We start from the raw sequence: 19,260 nt of genomic DNA on the forward strand, positions 1-19,260 counted from the left end.
CACGCTAAACAAGTTTGCTAATAATCACTCTGCTTTGAATTTAGAACATCCATCTTTGGCACAATACAATTAAAAAACAAAAAAAATGAAGTAAAGAGAAGACAGAAATGAAACAGAGAAAAAGCAAAGTGAAGACGCGCACGTATTACAATTATTTTGATCGAAGGCGGCACTGTAAACACTAAAATAGCCAGATTATTTTTTTTTTATCTACATATTAGTGTGAATATGTAGTTACATTAAATATTTTTTTTTTTTTTTCAATGATTTTTTAATTTTATTAACAGGAAATTCGCCAGAAAAAAATTTAAAAAGCTGCTTTTGAAATTTATTTACTTTTTTGTCATATTAATAAAATAATCGACAATTTTAATTGTTATTGACATATTTAATTTTGGATAAATTATATCAATTAAGTGATAAATATGTAAACCAATTCCAAAAGAAGCTTTTTGTTTACTGACAAATCTCCTTAAACTTACTAAAGTTAATTAATTATAATTTTATTTAATAAAAGTTCAGTATTGCTAACACGATTAACGCATTCGTTTTTAAATAATTTTTTTTTAACATACATGCTGATATTACGATGATATATTTAATTATCATTTTAAATGAAAAATGAATTAGAGCTGGCAGCTCAGTAGTCCTTCTCTTTCTCAGTAATAAAATCTACACCTGGCACTCTTCCTAAAAAAAAAAAAAAAAAAAAAAAAAAAAAAAAAAAAAAAAATCCGCAGCTAGTACCGTCACTTCACTAATGCAATCACCCCCCTCGGTATCATTTGTCATAACACTAAACATTAAATGTCGAAATTGAAAAGAGAGAAACAGAAACAAAGAAAAATATCAACAGATTTAAAAACACTAATGTGAAGAGAAAAAATTAGTTATTTAACATTTAATTTAAATAAATCAGTCTCCACTGGCATCGCTTTCAATCGGCATCTCTTCATCGTCGCTACCGATCACTGCAGGTAATAGATCTTGATCCTCGATTAAATCTCTTCTATATCTCGCTGCGTTTTTTAGCTTCTTAGCAGCTAATGCCTGTTCGTCTTCGGGCGAACGTTTCTTACGAAACTCATAGACTAGCGGAAATATTTGCTCAATGGCCGCTCCAACCGCCGCGACGTTAGGTGCTAAAAAATTATTTTTACTTTATTTATCTCCCGGGTAAATATTTAGCTTTGAGACAAATATATTTTAATCTTAATCTCAAGCGTCCTAAGTAAATAAAAGAGTATTTAAAAGGTTCTAATACCTGTGATAGTAACACTGCCCGTTGAAAATATTTTTAACGTAGCTTTTGGATCTTTTAGCTTATATGTTACACCTGGATGTAATTCTGGTTCGTAGCTGTATTTTAAATCATTTCATGAATAAATTTATAATCACTAGTATGACACTGAAATTATCAGACACTTAAAAGTTTTTTAATTTTTCTTTAAAAATAAATATGAAAATTTATTTAGCAGGTATTTAATTATTTTTCCAACTAATTAATTATGGTAAAAAAAAATTATTTAAAATAATTTTTTCTTGCAATAATTAATTTATTAAAAAAGTGTCTATAAATTTCAGTATCATATAACTTATTTAAAAAAAATAAATATCAACAAACTTACTCAGCATTTTCTTTATGGCGCTGTGAAAAGTTAGTAATTTTAATAGCCCATGGCATTAAACAAGTCCCCAAGACATTAACAACCCGAAAGTTATTAAACCTAACTTTAAATCCGAGCTTCTGTAAAGATCTCGCAATTCTCCGAGCAGCGACTTTGGCCTCGTGCTCCGTCTCAGCACCAGTGCAAGTAACTTTACCCGAGGACCAAATAGAAGCGGTGGTGTATGGCCTCCTCAGTTTCATGGTGATCATCTGTCAAAATATTCTGTCAATAATCGACAATATCTTCAATCACTAGCTATAATAATTACCAAAAAAAAAAAAAAAAAAACTCACCCCATTTTCCTTCCTGTACTCAACGTTAGACCCATTGAGAGCAATTTCACGTAAATTGAGATGACACCTCACGCTAAAACTACAAACAACATTTCTGATGAGAATGTCTATCTCGGGCTGGGCCTCAGGCTCTTCCATAGGAATGGGAATCTCTGGCTGATGATTGTAGGGATTATTTTCCTCGGCGTTGTTCCGTGTGTCATTTTTGTCGTCCAGAGCCTCGTGGCTTTCGACATTATTGATATTTCCATTGGTCAGTGGTTGCATGCCATTCTGTTGAACAGCAGTTGCCATAATACTATGCTCCTGTAGCTGAAACAAAAATATATCAAATTACTCCCACATCAATTTCGATGATAAAGCACCAGCTATCTCAATAATTTTATGATTACCGTCCTGTCCAGCATGGGAAGTAGATAGCAATAAAATAACTTTTTGATTTTGTATTAAATAATCACTGAAAAAAAAAGAAATAAATAAAATAATAAGTACAATTAATATTTGATTGATCATTGATATCAATAAAATAATTTATTATCTAACATTTAATTAAATAAATAAAACACTAATACAAATTAATGAATTAAATTAAATTAAATTAAATTAAAATAAATAAATAAAAATAAAAAAAGCGCGAATATTTAAGATAAATATTTTATTACAAGTTAACGAGTCACCGCTAACACCCAATACAAGTCCTGAGAAATATTTGGACATCACCTCTCATTGAAATAATTATTAAATATAAATATATTAGCTGTAATTATTACCAGCGATTGAGTAAATTAAACTTACATTATTACAAGGCATACACAATAATCTATAAGATTGTTTTATTAGCAACAAAACTTTGTTGACAAGTTAATTTTTAAGGATAGATAAACGCGCAAAGTTGATTTCAATAACCATTACCATTGTTTGCGGCCATATTCACTAAACTACTGGTGTGTGTGATACTGCAGCCTATGCTAGTTGCCCATGGCCAAGACGGCCAGTGCAAGGACTACTGTTGTACTGTAGTTTGCTTGTGTTGCTTCATCACCTCCCAGTCCCACTCTACTATACGCATATACAATATACACAACCTCTCCGATACCCAAATCAAACTACACTCACTATCTTTATCCTTGTTCTTTTCTTCTTTCTTCAGCTCCAACCGCTTTATTCTCTCCTTCTAGTCCCTCATTATCTACATCCGTCGTCAGTCGTCGTCTGTCGTTCGACGGTCTTCCTTCACATCTCTGTCCCAGTCCTCCCCCCTCCCCCCCCACTGTCACGATATTTAACTAGTAACTTCGAAACTCCATCCGAAATATTTCATGAAAATTACTCAACTAGAACTTTCCAGAATTAATGCTATTTTTCTATTGGCTGTCAGTTTCAGGGAGACGAAAACGGCGCGACAGCTTTAAATTAAGGCGCCTTTACAAATTTTAGTTACTAAATTTGCCGCTAGTGATAACACTGAAGTTAGCCGTCAGCTGTTGATTTTAAAAATTATTTTAACAAATCAATGACAATAAAAAAATTTTCACTTGTAATTTTTATTAATTTTCACATTTAATAATATTTTTTTTATAATAATTAAATTGCTATAAAATTAAAAAAAAATTTTGAATGTCTGTCAACTTCATAGCTAATGACATCTGTCATGAAAAAAATAAATTAAGGTTAGAAAACGTCTTTATCATTATTTTTTAATAATACAAATTTTATTTTAAATATTTTTATTTTCCAATTAAAATTTTTTAAAATTCTTAATTAATTATTATTTTTAAATTTTAATTATTTAAAAATGTTATCATTATTTATTATTACAATTATTTGATGAATAATCGACAGCAGAGGTCGATAGTGTAGATTTAAAAAATTAAAAAATAAAAATAAACTTTGGCTAACTTCATCATCAACTTACTGTTGGTTACTGTCAACATTTCAAATAAATAGAGATGCGGGAATTACATATAAATATTTATCGGTATCAATAAAATACAATGAAATAATTAATATATATTTTTTGAACAATGAGGTCAGTAAGAATGGACATGTCTAGAGATGAATGCAGAAAATGTTTGAGATGTTTAGGTAAGGTTATGAATTTTTATACATATTTATTCGTTTTGCACAATTTTTCCGCTAATTAATTTATTTTTTAGCTCTTCGATATTTAATAAATAATTAATTGAGTCATCTTGATTTTTATTTATTCTTAAATTGAATTTGGTGATGGCAATCCAAGCTTCAGGTTTTTTTTTTTTAAGTAAAATGAAATGGAGGATAATTGTATAATAATTATTTATTGCAGAATTGGATGCTTACGGTAACGTGGTGTCGGTTTTAAGAGCACAAGGTTCGTTTACGGAGGACAAAAAACGGCTGCTTGAAGAATTAGCCAAGGTACTCCATATTTCTAATGAAAGACATCGGGCTGAAGTAAGACGAGCTGTTAATGATGAAAAATTGTCTTACATCGCAGAGCAGTATGTTAATTTTTTTTTAATAATTTTTATTTTTATTTTTAATTTTATTTTTTTATTTTAGACTAAATGGTCCAAACACGTGGACAGACTGGGCCATCGAGGGAAGAAGGATGATACCATTGTTGCCAAGATTAAAAGCACACACGGCGTTTACTGAACTAGCGAATAGTTTATCTTTGGTGCTGGCAGCTGCTAATGAAAAAAAAGCACCTGTTCAAAAAAACGAGTCGATAGTCAATATTAATACAATAGGTTTGTTTAATTTTTTAATTATTATTACTCTTGACAAATATGTTAGTCAGGTAAATTTATATGACAATTTTTTTTTTTAATTTTTTTTTTTTTGCAGTAATACCATCTAATTAATTTTACAAATTTTATTTCAGTTAATAAAACAGATGAAATAAAAAAAGATGACTTGCCTTTAGAAAATTCAACGACAAATTTACCTAAAACCCGAGGAAGAAAAAGAAAAAAACCTTTGATTGATCCTGCACCCAATAAAAAATTTCAAACTGAAGCCTGTGTTAATGATAATAATGTTAATTGTTTAAGACAATCCCCAACATTGCCAGCTACCTCCAAGGTAATTAAAATAAAATTGATAGTTTAATTAATTAAATTAATCTCGATGTAGTTACTAATAAATCAATACTCTGTGTAGGTAAAAGTAACTGAAAACACTGAGCCGCTATTAACAAAAGAATGCCTAGTAAATTCCAGTCTAACAACGTGTACTGATACTCCGTACACGTATCGTCTGGTGACGAGTAGCGAAGAGAATAATGCTATTTCGAACTCGAGTAGTGTTAACGAGATACCTCAAACTAAAACTGCCATTGATAAGTGTGATGTAAAATTAAAAGTAGACGAATGTATTAATCATGATAAATCGAACGACCCTCCGATCATTGATAAAAGTATGTATTTATTAATGCTCATTTATGTTTATTTTTTTTATTGTTTTTTACTGTCTAGGTGAACCTGTAGAAAAACCTGAGACGTTAGCTAACTCCAAGGATAGTTCTCCGATAAATTCTGTGGTTGATAGTGCTAAGCGAGTCGCTAAAGTTGTAGAAAATACGGCTTCTTTAAGTGGACCTGGTCCGCCACTGGTTAATTCTAAGGTTGCGTTTAAGAAACTGCCAATTGATATACTCAATCATCAATCTATTACAAAAGTGGTAATTTTATTATTAATATTTTTTTTTATTTTATTTTTTAATTGGCTTAATTAATTTAATTTTATGGAAAATTTTTTTTTAGGGTATTACTTTAAATTCTAATAATACAATTAATATAAGTGCATTCCCAAATGCAAGATTAGGCTCCAAGACAAATGTTATTGTACAAAAAGGTTCTGCTCAAGATGTTAAAATAACGCGCGGTGGAAAGGTAAAATTTTTCATATTTTTTTTAGTGAAATTTAGTGTCATTGTATATAAATATTTTGTTTTAATTTATAGGCAGCGATAGGTAAAGTTATAATGGGAAGTGAGAATCTTAGTCTAGCAGCTAAAACAGCAGCCGCGTTATTACCACACAGACTGGCTAGCAACGGTGATAAAAAATTAAATATAGTGCCAATTAAAAATTCATCACACATAGAGATTAAATCAAATAGCAAGTTAGGTAGTATGGTTGTGCTGGATATTCCCCAGGATGTATCTCAAGAAAAATCGATGTCTAATGCTCCTGAGAGTGATCAAAATCACAAAGTTAATGATACTCCTGACACACTTACCTCAGACAAGACTGTTTTATTAACCAATCAGGTTAATAGTAACCTAGACAATCATAGTGAATTTGATGGTCTTGAAAATATTACTGAGAATACGTAATTTATTTATTAATTTATCAGTGTGTACTTTTAATTTATTTATTTATTTATTTATTTTTTTTTTTTTTTTTTTTTTTTAGTAAAAGTGTAGAGCCGTCAGATATTTTACAAGATTCATGTCAAGAAATTGTTATGATTACGGAGGAATTGGTTGAGACGCAAGTCCTTGATGATCAAACGGAAATTTACAATTTTGAGTCGACGGGTAATTTATTTTTTATTAAATAAAAAGCTTTAATTAATAAAAATATTATTAATTAATAATTAATTATATTAATTAGAAGACAGCGTCTGCGAAATTCAAACTGAAGACAATTCCGAGGCAGTTGAAATATTTAATACGGTGCTTGAATCGACAGAAGTAATTGAAAGTTTTGACTTCACTGACAGTGAAGAGCATATTTAATTAGATTTCTTATCGAAGAGAATGAAAAATATATTTTTTACTGTATAGCTAAGTTTAATTTTTTATACGGTGTGACATCACGATTTTATTTAAATCAATTGTAAAAATAAAAACCTATCAAAATTTGTACAGAAAGAGAGTGTTTGATAAAATCATAAATTATTTATTTAATTGTTATCAGACATTATTAAAATGAATGACAATGAAATGTAAAATTTATTATAATTAAAACGAAAATAGGATATATATTGTCACTAGGTTTTATTGCATGGAGTACTCTAATGCGGAAGAAATAAAGAAGTATTTATATTTAATTACTGTCTTATTATTACAATTGATTGGTATTACAAATTATTGATACATTAATTTGTATGTGGATTAATATTAATTTTAAAATTGTGTAAAGAAAAATAACGCTAAAATATGAGTTCAAGCGGAATTACATTTAGTAAGGACGTGGGGGTGGCCCGCCACGCATCATTCCTGGAGGAGGTCCTCGCATTCCTGGTGGTCCAATTGGTGGTCCACCACGACCCATACCCGGAGGCATTCCTGGTGGCATGCCTATAATTATTTTTATTAATAAAAATCCAATTTTGATTTTTTTTTTTTAAATTAGCGCCAAGATTTTTGACTTTAATAATAATAAAAAAATTAAATTGTTACCCATCATTCCTGGAGGTGGTCCCATCATACCAGGAGGAGGTCCACTGACAGGCATCCTGGGTGGAGCTCCAGGATGCATCTGTGGCGGAGCAGAAACTTGTCCGCGACCTGCTGGCGTCATTATTTGCTGAGAAGGTCCACCAACACCGCGAACGGGTCCTTGGAGTCCAGCAGGAACTCCGGCAACATTTGCGGGCATGCCACGACCGACTGCGCGGCCCATTCCTGGACCTGGAGCTGCACCGGGGATCGGTACGCGAGGAAGACCCTCTTCTGGTGGCGGAGGTCCTTCTACTGTCAAAGAAACAATGTTTTCTCCGCGGAGTAAAACGAAACCCAGGACACGCTTCTTCTCTCGCTCGGGCTGCTTGGTGTTTTTCGGCTTTATCTTGCAGAACTCCTCGCAGTCTCCGAGGATCAGGTTCATGTGCTTGTCGAAGGCTTTGAATGTCCCGATGAAGGTCCTGCTGTCTTGGAGAATTATTCTCACCCGGTAGTTGATGTGTTGCAACATCTTATTATTCTTTCCGATAGTCTGGAGCGACAAAAAATTTTTTATTAGTAAACATTCGTCAAGAAAATTAGAGGTTAGTTCACTCGCGCTTTCTGACAAATTTTTACAAATTTTAATAATAATAACAAACAATAATTAAATTATTTCAGTGTAATTAAAAATCAACTGACTTACCATTTTGACGGATTTTTATTTTTTTCAGTGGAAGTAATTATAAAAAATAATAATTAAAGTGCTGAAAATTGTTCACCGGCGTACAAACGCCTAAAAACGTTCGACGACTCTTTTTAGGTTAGTTGCAGAAAAATATAATTTCACAGATGTCACTTCAGTTTGCTTAATTTAAATTCAAGTTTTAGCGCCTCTAAGTGTGAAAATAAAAACTACGAGTAAAATTTCAGACATTTTACCTCCATATGATTAATTTTCAACTGGTGGTAAGTTCTTGTTCATTTTTTTCTTTAAAAAAATAACGGCAAAAAAATTACAAAATTTTCAAAAAAAATTATTATTCAGTAATTTTAATCATTTGTCAGCTGATCTGGTAAGTAATACATATTTTTGGATGACACTGTAGTTGACAGACATTTAAAAATTTTTTTATAACAATTAAATTATAAAAAAAAAATTAAAAAAGACTGCTAACTTAAATGTCATCTCAAAATCTAAAATATAAAACAAAAAATTGATGAATCAATTAATTAAAAAGCTTTCAAAGATGATCTAATTTCCAAATAATGACTTGCAGGCCAGAACGATGAGATATGATAAATAAAAGTACAATGTGTAGATAGATCACCGAAGAAAGATCCCAAAAAAGTAAGTGATATTGAAAAATAGTTTCCTATAGAATAATATGACATCTAAAAATAATTACAGGAGCTTTATCATGTTGATCAAAGACCTCGACAAACAATAGTCGTGCGTGGAAGTTGTATTGAGAGAGTAAGAAAAAAAGAGGTCACGCTTGAGACGTCCAAAAATAATTCGATAGACCTGTAAGGCGTGGTTGAGCCCTCGATCACAAAGTTCCTTGAGTTTTCCCGGGGCTCGTCCCGGCTGACTCGGATAGGAAGTAAGTGCGTCTGCTAAACCTTGATGTGGGTTCAACGACCCAAAGTAGGTCGCTGGGTCGTCATCTTCAGTTCTTGGTCTCTCCTCAGCCTCATCTTATTCCCAAGCAGACTTAACTCGAGTGAGGGTTTGTGCGTAAGTGTATTAGGGTGGCCGGGTGTATCCGGGAGGACCCAGTTACAGTCACATCACTGGTGACTGGGAAGAACCGAACTGAACCGAACCTTGTGTTCCCGTTCCACAGCTTGGCATTTTGCTTTGGGTATAATGTAATGTTCCAGAAGTATATAATCCGAGGTATGGAGATGGTAAACCTTGACAAGGGAATTTTGGTGCAGGAGTACGGGGGAGTTACAAAGAAACGAATTGCTTAAAGGTGTAACCAGTATATAGACTTATACATCAACATAAAAACCCACACCAGCCCAAATACTATCAACCTCAACCAGCAGACACTTAGCAGCACACCAGCACACCAAGAGGTAAAAGGCATCCAGCTCGTCCCTCCTTTTTGTGTTGGTGAGGTATGCCTGTGTCGATTGTGTGAGAGGGATAAGGGAAAGTTGGTGAACCCGGGCGATTGGCCCACCTTTCTTCAGCTGAGGTCATTGCTCCCAAATGATTATTCGATGGTCGCCGAAAAAACCCAACCAAATAAACAACTGGCCAAGGTATAGGCTCATGCTATAGGACTGCCCAGGTAGGTATCGCTATACTTAACCGCTCCTAATCTAACATATAATACTTAACTGCTCGAGTATATTTATATATTTTACCTACACGCAACAGATACTTTGTTGAATGCGTAGTAGTTACAAATGACTAGCCCTTACCAAGCACAATTAAATCAATATTATTTTTCAGGTCTATCTCATCACCCTCCCCACTTTCCCCGAGACTACAAACCCAAGAATTAAATATTAAATATTTTACTATAAATATAAAATAAAATAATTCGATTCAATGTAAGGAGTTACGACATCGAATACGGGATTAGTTTGAGGATCATCAGAATAAGAGATCATTAGCCCCTTTGTAAGTGTGTCTATGACCTTGTAGCACACCAAATAAGATGGTAATGTAATATAATGTCGTTGGCTCGTAATATATTGATCTATAGATTTGTTTACCAACTACTTTTTTTTTTTTTTTTTATCTACATGTTATGAATGACTACGACGTACGATTTTGCTCAGGAGTAATTTATATATATATATATATATATATATATATATATATATATATATATATATATATATATATATATATATATATGTGTATATGAAAAATATACTAAAAATGCATGTGGGTACTCAAATGAAAGCTCTTGATGAGAGTAACATCAAGATGAGCTTATATCTTTAATCTCATAGTGACTGCAAGTTTGCTAGTATATTATAAACTATCAAGAAGAAATGGGTAAGGTAATATCAAATAAAAATAACTTTTATATATATATATATATATATTTTTTTTTTTTAATGTTTATTTTTTCCTTTCTTTTCAGTTACGAGTTGCATTTTAGTTAACCATGGTGGTTGCTTAATATAACATTTCTTCGTTAAATCAAATTAAATAATAATAATTAATATAATAAAAATAATAAAACGTGGCTTACCATAAATCATGTACAACAGACAACCTTTTAAATTTAAATATATATATAATAAATTTGTTTTGAAGCTATTTACAAAAAATAAGAAATAATTATCAATAATTAAAAAAAAAAACAACGGCACAATTTTTTGTGCGCTTTTTAAATAGTGAAAAAAAAATTTATAAGGTTACAAATTAATGTGTTAGGTAATTAACTAGTAGATTATGCTCCACAATGCTCTCGTAATTAGATAAACTTACATTTATATGAATACATAACATACGTTCATCAATAGTTATTTATAAATATTTTTTTTTTTTTTTTTTTTTTCCTTTTTTCTATATATATTTACATATACGCTGAAAAGTCGCACAATTTGTATTTTACGCTTACGTTTATATTTTTTTTATGGTATTAATTTTTAATTTTTAATTTTAATTATTATAATTACTAGATTATATTGATTATACGATAGATTATGGCAGGCGATTTTTTTTTTTTTTTTTTTTTTTTTGTAAAACTGGCTTAAAATTTTACTTTTAAATGTTATAAATTAATTAATTGTAATAGCCTTAAGTAGTGCTGCGGAACGTAAAAAAGTTTAATCGAACATCAGACTTAGAAGCCTTAACATGTCATATTTTTATTTCGAAGTTTACCGTAAATAGAGTAAGCCAGTCTTTGTACACTGTAAAATGTTAGATGAAAAATTTATTTATCGCGAAACTCGAACCTTAGAATTTTTAGTAAACTTGTTAAATGCCACGACCATCCTCTCACTTCGATGGACAGATGAAATAATTACAATATTTCTATAAATAAAATAATAATAATAATAATAATTATAATTATAATAAATATAACTGTAACTGTTAGACACTACTATGAACAGGAATTAGGTGATGTAAGTTATGATTTTAAGGCATTGTCGGTATTAGAGAGTTCAACGACTGGATGAGAAGAGATCGCCGTGGCACTTTATTCAACGTTATAATATACTATGAACCCCTTGCTAGGGGCTGTATCCTGAGACTTTGGAAAACTTTGTTTTCATTAAGTGATTTATTTATTTTATTTATTTTTAATAAATATAGAATAGAAGAAAGAAACATATTTTTAATAATAGCAATCCCCTCGAATCGGAGATGAGGCACGACGCGGTACGATGATCGAGGATGCTAGATGTTTCTTCTTTCTTATGAAACTCGTGCTACTGTTAAAAATTTTTTGAGAATATTCATAAATATTATTTATTTTTACTAATTTTTAGACATTATAATTAGGGTTGAAATTTTTAAATTAATTATCCACATTTTTAATATTACAGCAAAAATATTGGTCCTGTAAAAAATTTTTTTAGAATTTTATTTTATAAAAAAAATGTTTGATTTTTTTTTTTTTTTTTTAGGATCAATACGGCTGTCTAATTTTAAAACACAGCAACTACAAAATTTTTATAAAATTAAATTAAAAAAAATTTTTTTACAGGACCAATATTTTCGCCACAACATAAAAAATTAGAATTATTATTTAAAATTACCGCTAATTATAATAAAATTTCTTAAAATTTTACTAAGAAAAAAAAATGTTAAAATTCTCAAAATATTTTCAACAGAGTGTCAATGTTAAATATATATCTAAGAATGTATGTAATCGATAATAATGACAATATATATATATATATATATATATATATATATATATATATATATATATATATATATATATATATATATATATATATATTAATTAATTAACTACATGTGCTTGTGGATTTATGTGTGTGTGTTTTGAAGTGTATCACGTAATAAGTCCGTTACGTTATGACCATTGATGATAAATACAATTATGTAAACACACGGTGTTCTTTAGAATAATAAAAAATGGTTACATAAAGTACTTTGTTTAAAATAAATACTCAACTGATTAATCCTAGCAATTGTCATTTTGATCATGCGATTAAAAAATGCAAGTTACCAAATAAAAAACATGTGTGTTTACATAAATTACTCATTTAATAATGTATTACTCTACTATAATTACTCTTGTACTGGCAGTGGGCTCAACTACCCTCATTTTTTTTTTCTTTTCTTTTTTTTTTTTTTTTTTCCCCATAGTATTCTGGTAGTACGGAGTTGTATCACAGAGATATCAATTGTTTGGTGCTTAAATAATTTTGTCCTGGTTTATTAAAACAAAACATTTTATTTATAGCTCAATAATAATAATTAATAATATTAATAATTATAATTATTATTATCAACTATAGTAGCATTTACGTTCATACTCGTAGCATTAGACGCACAAATTACACATTGGCTGGAATATGTCGGGTAGCGCGTTATTAACGCAAGATATCAATATCAATATAAACTAAACAAATAATAAAATAATTAGAGTTACAAGACGATAAATACCTCTCAATAGAGAAGTTACAATAAATAACTTTAGAAAATGACTCTTAATTATCTAATTTAATTTGTAACCATTTCCGTTATTTTTTATCCTTTAATTATTTAATATATTTATAAAGTCAAACGGAATTTATATTAATCCTAATAATTTTTTTTTCAATATTTATATTCTATATAATATATAATAATTCATAATTTATATAATCCGGTATATATTCAATAAACCTAATACTATGAACCTCGGCAGAGAGTTGGTGACAAACCCGTACAAAAAATTGTCGCAAAAAGTTTAACAAAATTTTGCTGGAATGATTTTTTTTAATTTTTTAAATAATCAATAAATTTTTATACACTTGGTGTATTTTTCAAAATTTTTCCAAAGGTCTAAAGAAAAAAAAAAAAAAAAATCTTTAAGCGACCAATTTTTCCACGGGAAATCTCACGCATATATAATTAATAATAATTAATTAAAACGTTTCAGACTATCAAGACAAGTAATAAATATTTAATGAGCATCAATTAATTATTAGAGGAAAAAAAAAAAAAAAAAACTGAAGCTTACTAAGAAGCGCGAGCAAATTGAATAACAGAGCTTTGTCTTTGAGCAACCATGAGTTCCGTTCTCTCGGTCTCCATGGACTCCAAGATGGCTTTGCAGCGCTTCCTGGGCGGCAAAATAAGAGTCTGTCTCGCAACTACCGGCACCGCAAGATCCAGAGGATCAGGCGATGGCGCAGGACTAACCGGATTGCTGCTCGGCGGGGTGAGTATCTGCTGACTTCTATTAACACCAACAATACCACCGTGATATTCTCTCTGGCGTTCTTCCTCAACAGCTTCAAGCGCAGCTTCGACTCTTCTTCTAGCGTCGTTTCCCGGGAGGTTGAGCAGGGAAGAGCAATCACTGGCACTAATGTCGTTGATCTGGAGTCCGTAGGACGAGTAGGCCGTGGATTCAGGATAAAGGAACATGTGCTGAGATTCTGGCTGGTTGGTAGGAACAATTGGAGGCTGAAACAGCGAGCGATCCTCAGCAGCAGCCGCAGCGGCAGCGGCGAGTAATGCTGGATTGACACCCGTCGGACTCGGCGCCTGGTACTGATCCCTGGGGTAGAGGTAGTAGGATAAGTCTCGGGAGTGCATGTAAGTCTGAGTGTCTTCAGTCTTGTTCTCTTTGTCGCTGCTGTTCCCGCTGCTGATTACGCTACTGGAGTCGCTGACGGAGTTCGCGGGGTTGGAGTTTCCGTTGTGGGAAATTTCAACCACCGGCTCCACGGGGGAGTCTCTGGGCGAGGTAGTACCGGAGTCTGAGTGAGTTTTGATGTGCATCTCCATTATCTTCTTGGAGTTGAAGGTCTCGTGGCAGAGTGTGCACTTGTAGACCTTCTCCCCGTAATGGGCGACCTGGTGGAGCTTTAGGACGTGGTTGTACCCGAAGGACTTGCCGCAAATGTCGCAGGTATAGGGCTTTTCGCCGGTGTGAGTCCGAGTGTGGACCTTGAGCTGCTTTGAGCAGGTGAATCCCTTGCCGCAGGCCTTACAGACGTACGGCTTTTCGCCGGTGTGGGTTCGCATGTGAATGACCAGCTGCCCGCTTTGTATAAAAGTTTTTGCGCAGACCGAGCATTTGTGGGGACGCTCGCCCGTGTGTATCCTCATGTGTCGGTGCAATTTACCGCTGTGCTCAAAAGCACGCTCACACACGTCGCACTTGTACGGGCGCTCCTTGGTGTGAATTCGCCGGTGCACGCTCAGATTCTCCTTCACTGAAAATGACTTGTTGCAGTACTCACACTGGTACGGTTTTTCCCCGGTGTGAGTACGGTAGTGCCGGGTCAGCCGCGCCGGGACTGCAAATGTTTTGTTGCAGATATTGCAACGGTAAGGGTCCTCGCCTTCCTTGCCATGCGACCGCAGGTGGCTTTGGTAGACGCTCTTCTGCTCGAACGTCTTCTGGCACAGCAAACAGTGAAAGGATTTGTCGTCCGAGGCCTCTGTTAATCGGTCCACTGGTTGCGGCGTGAACACTGTTAGATCTGGGCTGCAGACCAGACTTTTCACTGGTTTTACTACTTGCAGAGTCGCCATCGTCATCTGGGATGGCTGCGACCGGGAGATTGATTCTGTTGGGTAATAGCCGACCATTTTTTTTCTGGAATACATTTTTTTTTTTTTTTTTTTTTTTTTAAATTAAATAGTTATTTAAAATTGAGAAAATTTTTAATAACAACAACAAGGAAGAAATATTTTTTTTTAATTCTACTATTGGGATATTTTCACTTTGGCTGTTAAATATAAATAAATATAGATTCAATAATTTGAAAATAATTACTAATAATTGTCTTGGTAAAGAGAAGAGAAAAAAAAAAAAGAATTAGTTTTAAAAATATAAATCTTTATTCCCATTTTTAATAGTCATGATTAAAATTTATTTTAAAACTTCGAAAAACTCAATTTTTATTTTAGATTTCGTAATATTTATCAAAAAAAAAAATGAATCCTCTAAAAAAATAAACTTTAAAATAATTTAAAGAATTGGAAAATAAATTTTTTCTTCTCTTTTCTCAAATGAAAATAAGGCCGTTAAAGACAAAGTGAAATGAGGAAGTAAAAAAAACAGGTACAGGTGGTTACAATGCATCACTTGATCACCAAGATGCGACTGCGCTTTCATTTATTCCCCCGTGTACGTGAAACCTTGTACATATAGATATATAGATATCCCGATTGTACATACTGCCCACAAGGTATACATTTTTGGGCGAAAATCGCCCACCTACTAAAGACCAAATGCCACGCAAGCGCTCTATCAATAACTTATGCCTAACACCAACCTCCGGGCAGGCTAATCAATAGCAATTACTCAGTTATCAACAATTATTATCTCAATATATTGAAATAAAATTGATAACAGGAAACTATTAATCCTTAATTGTTGTTTACGTCTATAATCCTGGATGATAATAATGCTCATCTCTTGTTGCCATGAGTAATTATATTTAATGCAGTGTGTTTACGCCTGACGGTAAATACCGTAGCTTGTGTTATGTATAATATACCGTACAAGCGAGATGTAGTTATTGAAACTGCAATTGCATGGATAAGTAGGTGCGGATGTCGATGTCGATGTGGATGTGCATGGTGTACACACATATAAACCCTCGTCTAGCCGATACAATCGCTTGTACCACAATTTTATTTATGTCGGGGGCTTGCACGCGCACTGGTTGTTGTCGAAGAAACGCGCTTGGAGGCAGCCGATTTGTTCTTACGGTCGGCGGCTTAAAGTTGCGGTCACGGGCATATTATGCCACCCAGTATACATGTATATACCCGGTTATTCGAGTCGGAAACCCGTATCAGCAGCCTCCACGTGTGCTATTCGCATTTTTTTATAGCGATCACCGACCTCGTGCAACTCGCCGTGCGGTAAGGACGTCGAGTTACATCATTGAAATAGTACCTCTGACACTACGAGCGTATGTCCAACCTACAATGTGACGTACAATTATTATTTACATGCTCATAAACATCCATTAACTCTTTAAAGGTTTACTAAAAAATTTTTACCAACTAAAATATAAAATAAAAAATTATCCGGCAGAACAATCGTCGCTTACCCCGAGGTCGCTCGTGCGTTCTATCCTATCCTATCCTATCCTTCCTCGTGCCTCAACTCATATCATCGAGCCCGTTACTTTTCTTCTTTCTTTCCTGTTTTATTTATATTCTCTTCATAGGATTCGCGGTGCGTAAGGACACGCGCGAGCCCCGAAAATAATATCGATCGTCTCCAAAAACGCTCACTGGAGTAGTTCTGTTAGTATGGGTATAGACAAGCCCACTATATACATACACATACTTAAACCACAGTAGTTTTTACTATATATACAATACAAACGAGGGTTCTGATGTCTCATGTCATGGGGGAAGAACATTACTGCGCTGTCTAGATGCGCACACTTAGTATTAGAAAAAAACATCTAATGCCAACTACGAATTAATTTACGTCCCCACGGCCAAAAAATTCGATCGATATCCATGTAAATATAAATATTACGTGGTATTTTCATTTCTTCCTTTGTTGTTGTTATTGTTATTTTAAATGATATCTTTTAAATAATTAAACAAGCGTGATGATAATAAAAAAAAAAAAAAAAAAAAAAAACACAGTCATGACCATGCACAATTTTTAATCACGTGTTAACTGATTGTAAAAATATATAATATCTACAATTAAAAAAAAAAAAATTAATATTAAAAATTTTAGGTTAAAAAAAAAAAAAAATAATAAGAAAATACTGACCTTGTTTTTTTTTTGGTTGTTAAATTACACTGTCACTAATCCACAAAACTCCATTGGTCCATAATATTTAACTTGTAATAAATAAATATAAGTATTTTTTTGACAATTAATTATTTAGTATTATTTATTATAATTAATATTGCTGTTGTTGGTGACAGTAGTCTTGTTTTAAATAATTTTAATTATATTATTTTATTTTAGATACTTTAAATGTCCAAGTATCGAGAGATCACGATAAAACAGTTGCGCCGGAGAAAAAATAATAGTATGGCGTTTGGTAGATTTACTGGGACCTAACTGAGATCGAAAACAAGAAAAACTCGAGAACCCGGTGAGGATGACCAATCACACTATACAATGTTTACCTCCTACTCAGGAGTGTAGCCTTGCCGGAATTACTCGATGGTTCACGAAGCAGTCCCTAGCCGGCGATCCCCTCTTCCTCTCGGGCTGAGCTCTCAGCGTCCCGCAGCCCTCGCCAATGAACTTAACTCCACGCGACCTACAATTTAGGGCGCCCGAGCCACTGAAATCCAGCACGTGGAGGCTGCCGGAGTGGTTTCGGACTTGCACGCGCGTGTACGCTCCGAGGGGATGGGTGAGCAAGACAAGGACGGAGAATATCTACCACTCCGCCTCTATCTGCTATATACTGTGGTATGTATATAGTGTAGGACATAGTGGTATAGCATGTAGTATACAACTTGCAGTCCACATTCACATTCACATTTACATTTACAGTTTACAAGAGTACGTTGATATTCACTAGCGCACCAGCACCAGCACCAGCACCAGCACCAGCACCAGCACCCAGGATCCTCCCGCGGGGATAAGAGCGCAGGGAGGAATTTAAAGAAGGGGAGAAAGAGTGCAGAGGACGCGGTGACCTGCGGATTGGCTTTGACGCGTGCATTTAACATACATGCACTCAATGTGTGTATGTTTTGTTGGCTCTGCGTGGTAGGTGATAAGGATGTGAGTTTTTTTAGGCTTCTACTATGTATTTATACTTCAATGTGTACCAACCAGATCATTGATACATACTATGGCTCATGCTTGTTTTACTTTTTACGTTAAGAATAAAAGTCTTTACATTTTTCGCTTTCACCTAGCAAGCATTTCTTCAATGCATTTTTATTTGCTTCTTTATGTAAATGGAAATTTTTATTCATCATTTTAGAAAATTAATTTGATTATTTTTAATAAATAAATTATTATTAAAAAAATTTTACTGAAGTTGGGAGACATTAAAAATTATTTTAAGGTAAATATTTTGAATTTCATGACATAGAAATTGACAATTCATTTTTCCTTTAATAGTAATCTAATTCTAAAAAATTCTACTTAATTTTTTAGAGCTTCAGAAAATTTTTTAAATAAATTTTCTTTTTATAATTTATTAATAAAAAAATATTACTCCAATAATTCTATAGATGTTAATTGGAATTAAAAAGAGTTTGGTTTGTAAATTACAAAATTTATTTTTTTGTTTTTTTTATTTAAATCGACCTGATTACTTTGAGTTGTATAATTGTAATAATATTTAATGTAAACCACACTTGAGGTGGAAGAAAAACAATACATAAGTTTTTATCAGGTGAATTTAAGTAAAAACCATCCAAAATATTAAATTGCAATCTTGAAATTTATAATTAAAGAGTTTTCAAAGAATTATATCGATATTAAATCTTATTGAGAAATGTGATTCACGTTTGTTGATAAAATAATTGTAAAAGTACCGTTCAGGAGTAATTTTAAAAAGTATTATTTCTTAAAATCAAATGAATATTTTAAAACTTTAAAAACAGTTTTATTATAAATCATTTGTAATGTTTGTAGATAAAATTTGAAATTTTATTGGTGCCTCTGGGAAGCGTCAAATTTAATATCTTCTTCTGCTTTGTCCCACATAATTGTACATGCAGAAGATAAAAATAATACAAAAAAAAAAAAAAAAATATATATATATACATACTGTTGAAAAAACAGTCAGGGTAAAA

The 19,260-nt window shown here is 32.5% G+C and overlaps 4 protein-coding genes across 8 annotated transcripts; 1 reads left to right on the forward strand and 3 right to left on the reverse strand.

Moving 5' to 3' along the window:
- Positions 1-708: 708 nt before the first annotated feature.
- On the reverse strand, positions 709-3,248 carry Trf2 (TATA box binding protein-related factor 2). Of its 2 annotated transcripts, none has more exons than XM_074244244.1 (6): positions 2,876-3,248; positions 2,356-2,420; positions 1,964-2,275; positions 1,629-1,879; positions 1,265-1,359; positions 709-1,142 (listed from the first exon to the last, which is right to left on the reverse strand). In XM_074244244.1, exons 2-6 carry the CDS (start codon positions 2,368-2,370, stop codon positions 916-918), a joined length of 900 nt encoding a protein of 299 aa, XP_074100345.1. In that variant the 5' UTR covers positions 2,371-2,420; positions 2,876-3,248; the 3' UTR covers positions 709-915. The 2 variants fall into 2 exon arrangements, with proteins under 2 accessions (XP_074100345.1, XP_074100342.1); XM_074244241.1 differs by having other exon boundaries at positions 2,759-3,248.
- A 616-nt stretch (positions 3,249-3,864) lies between these two features.
- Positions 3,865-7,003, forward strand: LOC141528200 (uncharacterized). Of its 4 annotated transcripts, XM_074244145.1 has the most exons (11): positions 3,866-4,048; positions 4,120-4,208; positions 4,269-4,443; positions 4,505-4,695; positions 4,830-5,029; positions 5,108-5,363; positions 5,422-5,627; positions 5,710-5,838; positions 5,910-6,280; positions 6,364-6,488; positions 6,565-7,003. In XM_074244145.1, exons 2-11 carry the CDS (start codon positions 4,190-4,192, stop codon positions 6,687-6,689), a joined length of 1,797 nt encoding a protein of 598 aa, XP_074100246.1. In that variant the 5' UTR covers positions 3,866-4,048; positions 4,120-4,189; the 3' UTR covers positions 6,690-7,003. The 4 variants fall into 4 exon arrangements, with proteins under 4 accessions (XP_074100241.1, XP_074100246.1, XP_074100236.1 ...); XM_074244140.1 differs by lacking the exon at positions 4,120-4,208 and having other exon boundaries at positions 3,865-4,048; positions 6,568-7,003; XM_074244135.1 differs by lacking the exon at positions 4,120-4,208.
- On the reverse strand, positions 6,976-8,195 carry Smb (small ribonucleoprotein particle protein SmB). Its single transcript, XM_074244370.1, has 3 exons — positions 8,044-8,195; positions 7,356-7,890; positions 6,976-7,253 (listed from the first exon to the last, which is right to left on the reverse strand). The coding sequence occupies exons 1-3, from the start codon at positions 8,044-8,046 to the stop codon at positions 7,135-7,137; spliced, it is 657 nt and encodes a 218-aa protein (XP_074100471.1). The 5' UTR covers positions 8,047-8,195; the 3' UTR covers positions 6,976-7,134.
- A 4,083-nt stretch (positions 8,196-12,278) lies between these two features.
- On the reverse strand, positions 12,279-17,590 carry Kr-h1 (kruppel homolog 1). The gene is made up of 2 exons (XM_074244163.1): positions 17,261-17,590; positions 12,279-15,106 (listed from the first exon to the last, which is right to left on the reverse strand). The coding sequence occupies exon 2, from the start codon at positions 15,097-15,099 to the stop codon at positions 13,516-13,518; it is 1,584 nt and encodes a 527-aa protein (XP_074100264.1). The 5' UTR covers positions 15,100-15,106; positions 17,261-17,590; the 3' UTR covers positions 12,279-13,515.
- Positions 17,591-19,260: the final 1,670 nt, after the last annotated feature.

This window comes from Cotesia typhae, unplaced genomic scaffold, assembly GCF_013202065.1.
Source record: "Cotesia typhae breed Kobodo isofemale line unplaced genomic scaffold, CoteBio_Ctyphae contig_11, whole genome shotgun sequence".
In the NCBI taxonomy this organism is placed as follows: Eukaryota; Metazoa; Arthropoda; class Insecta; order Hymenoptera; family Braconidae; genus Cotesia; species Cotesia typhae.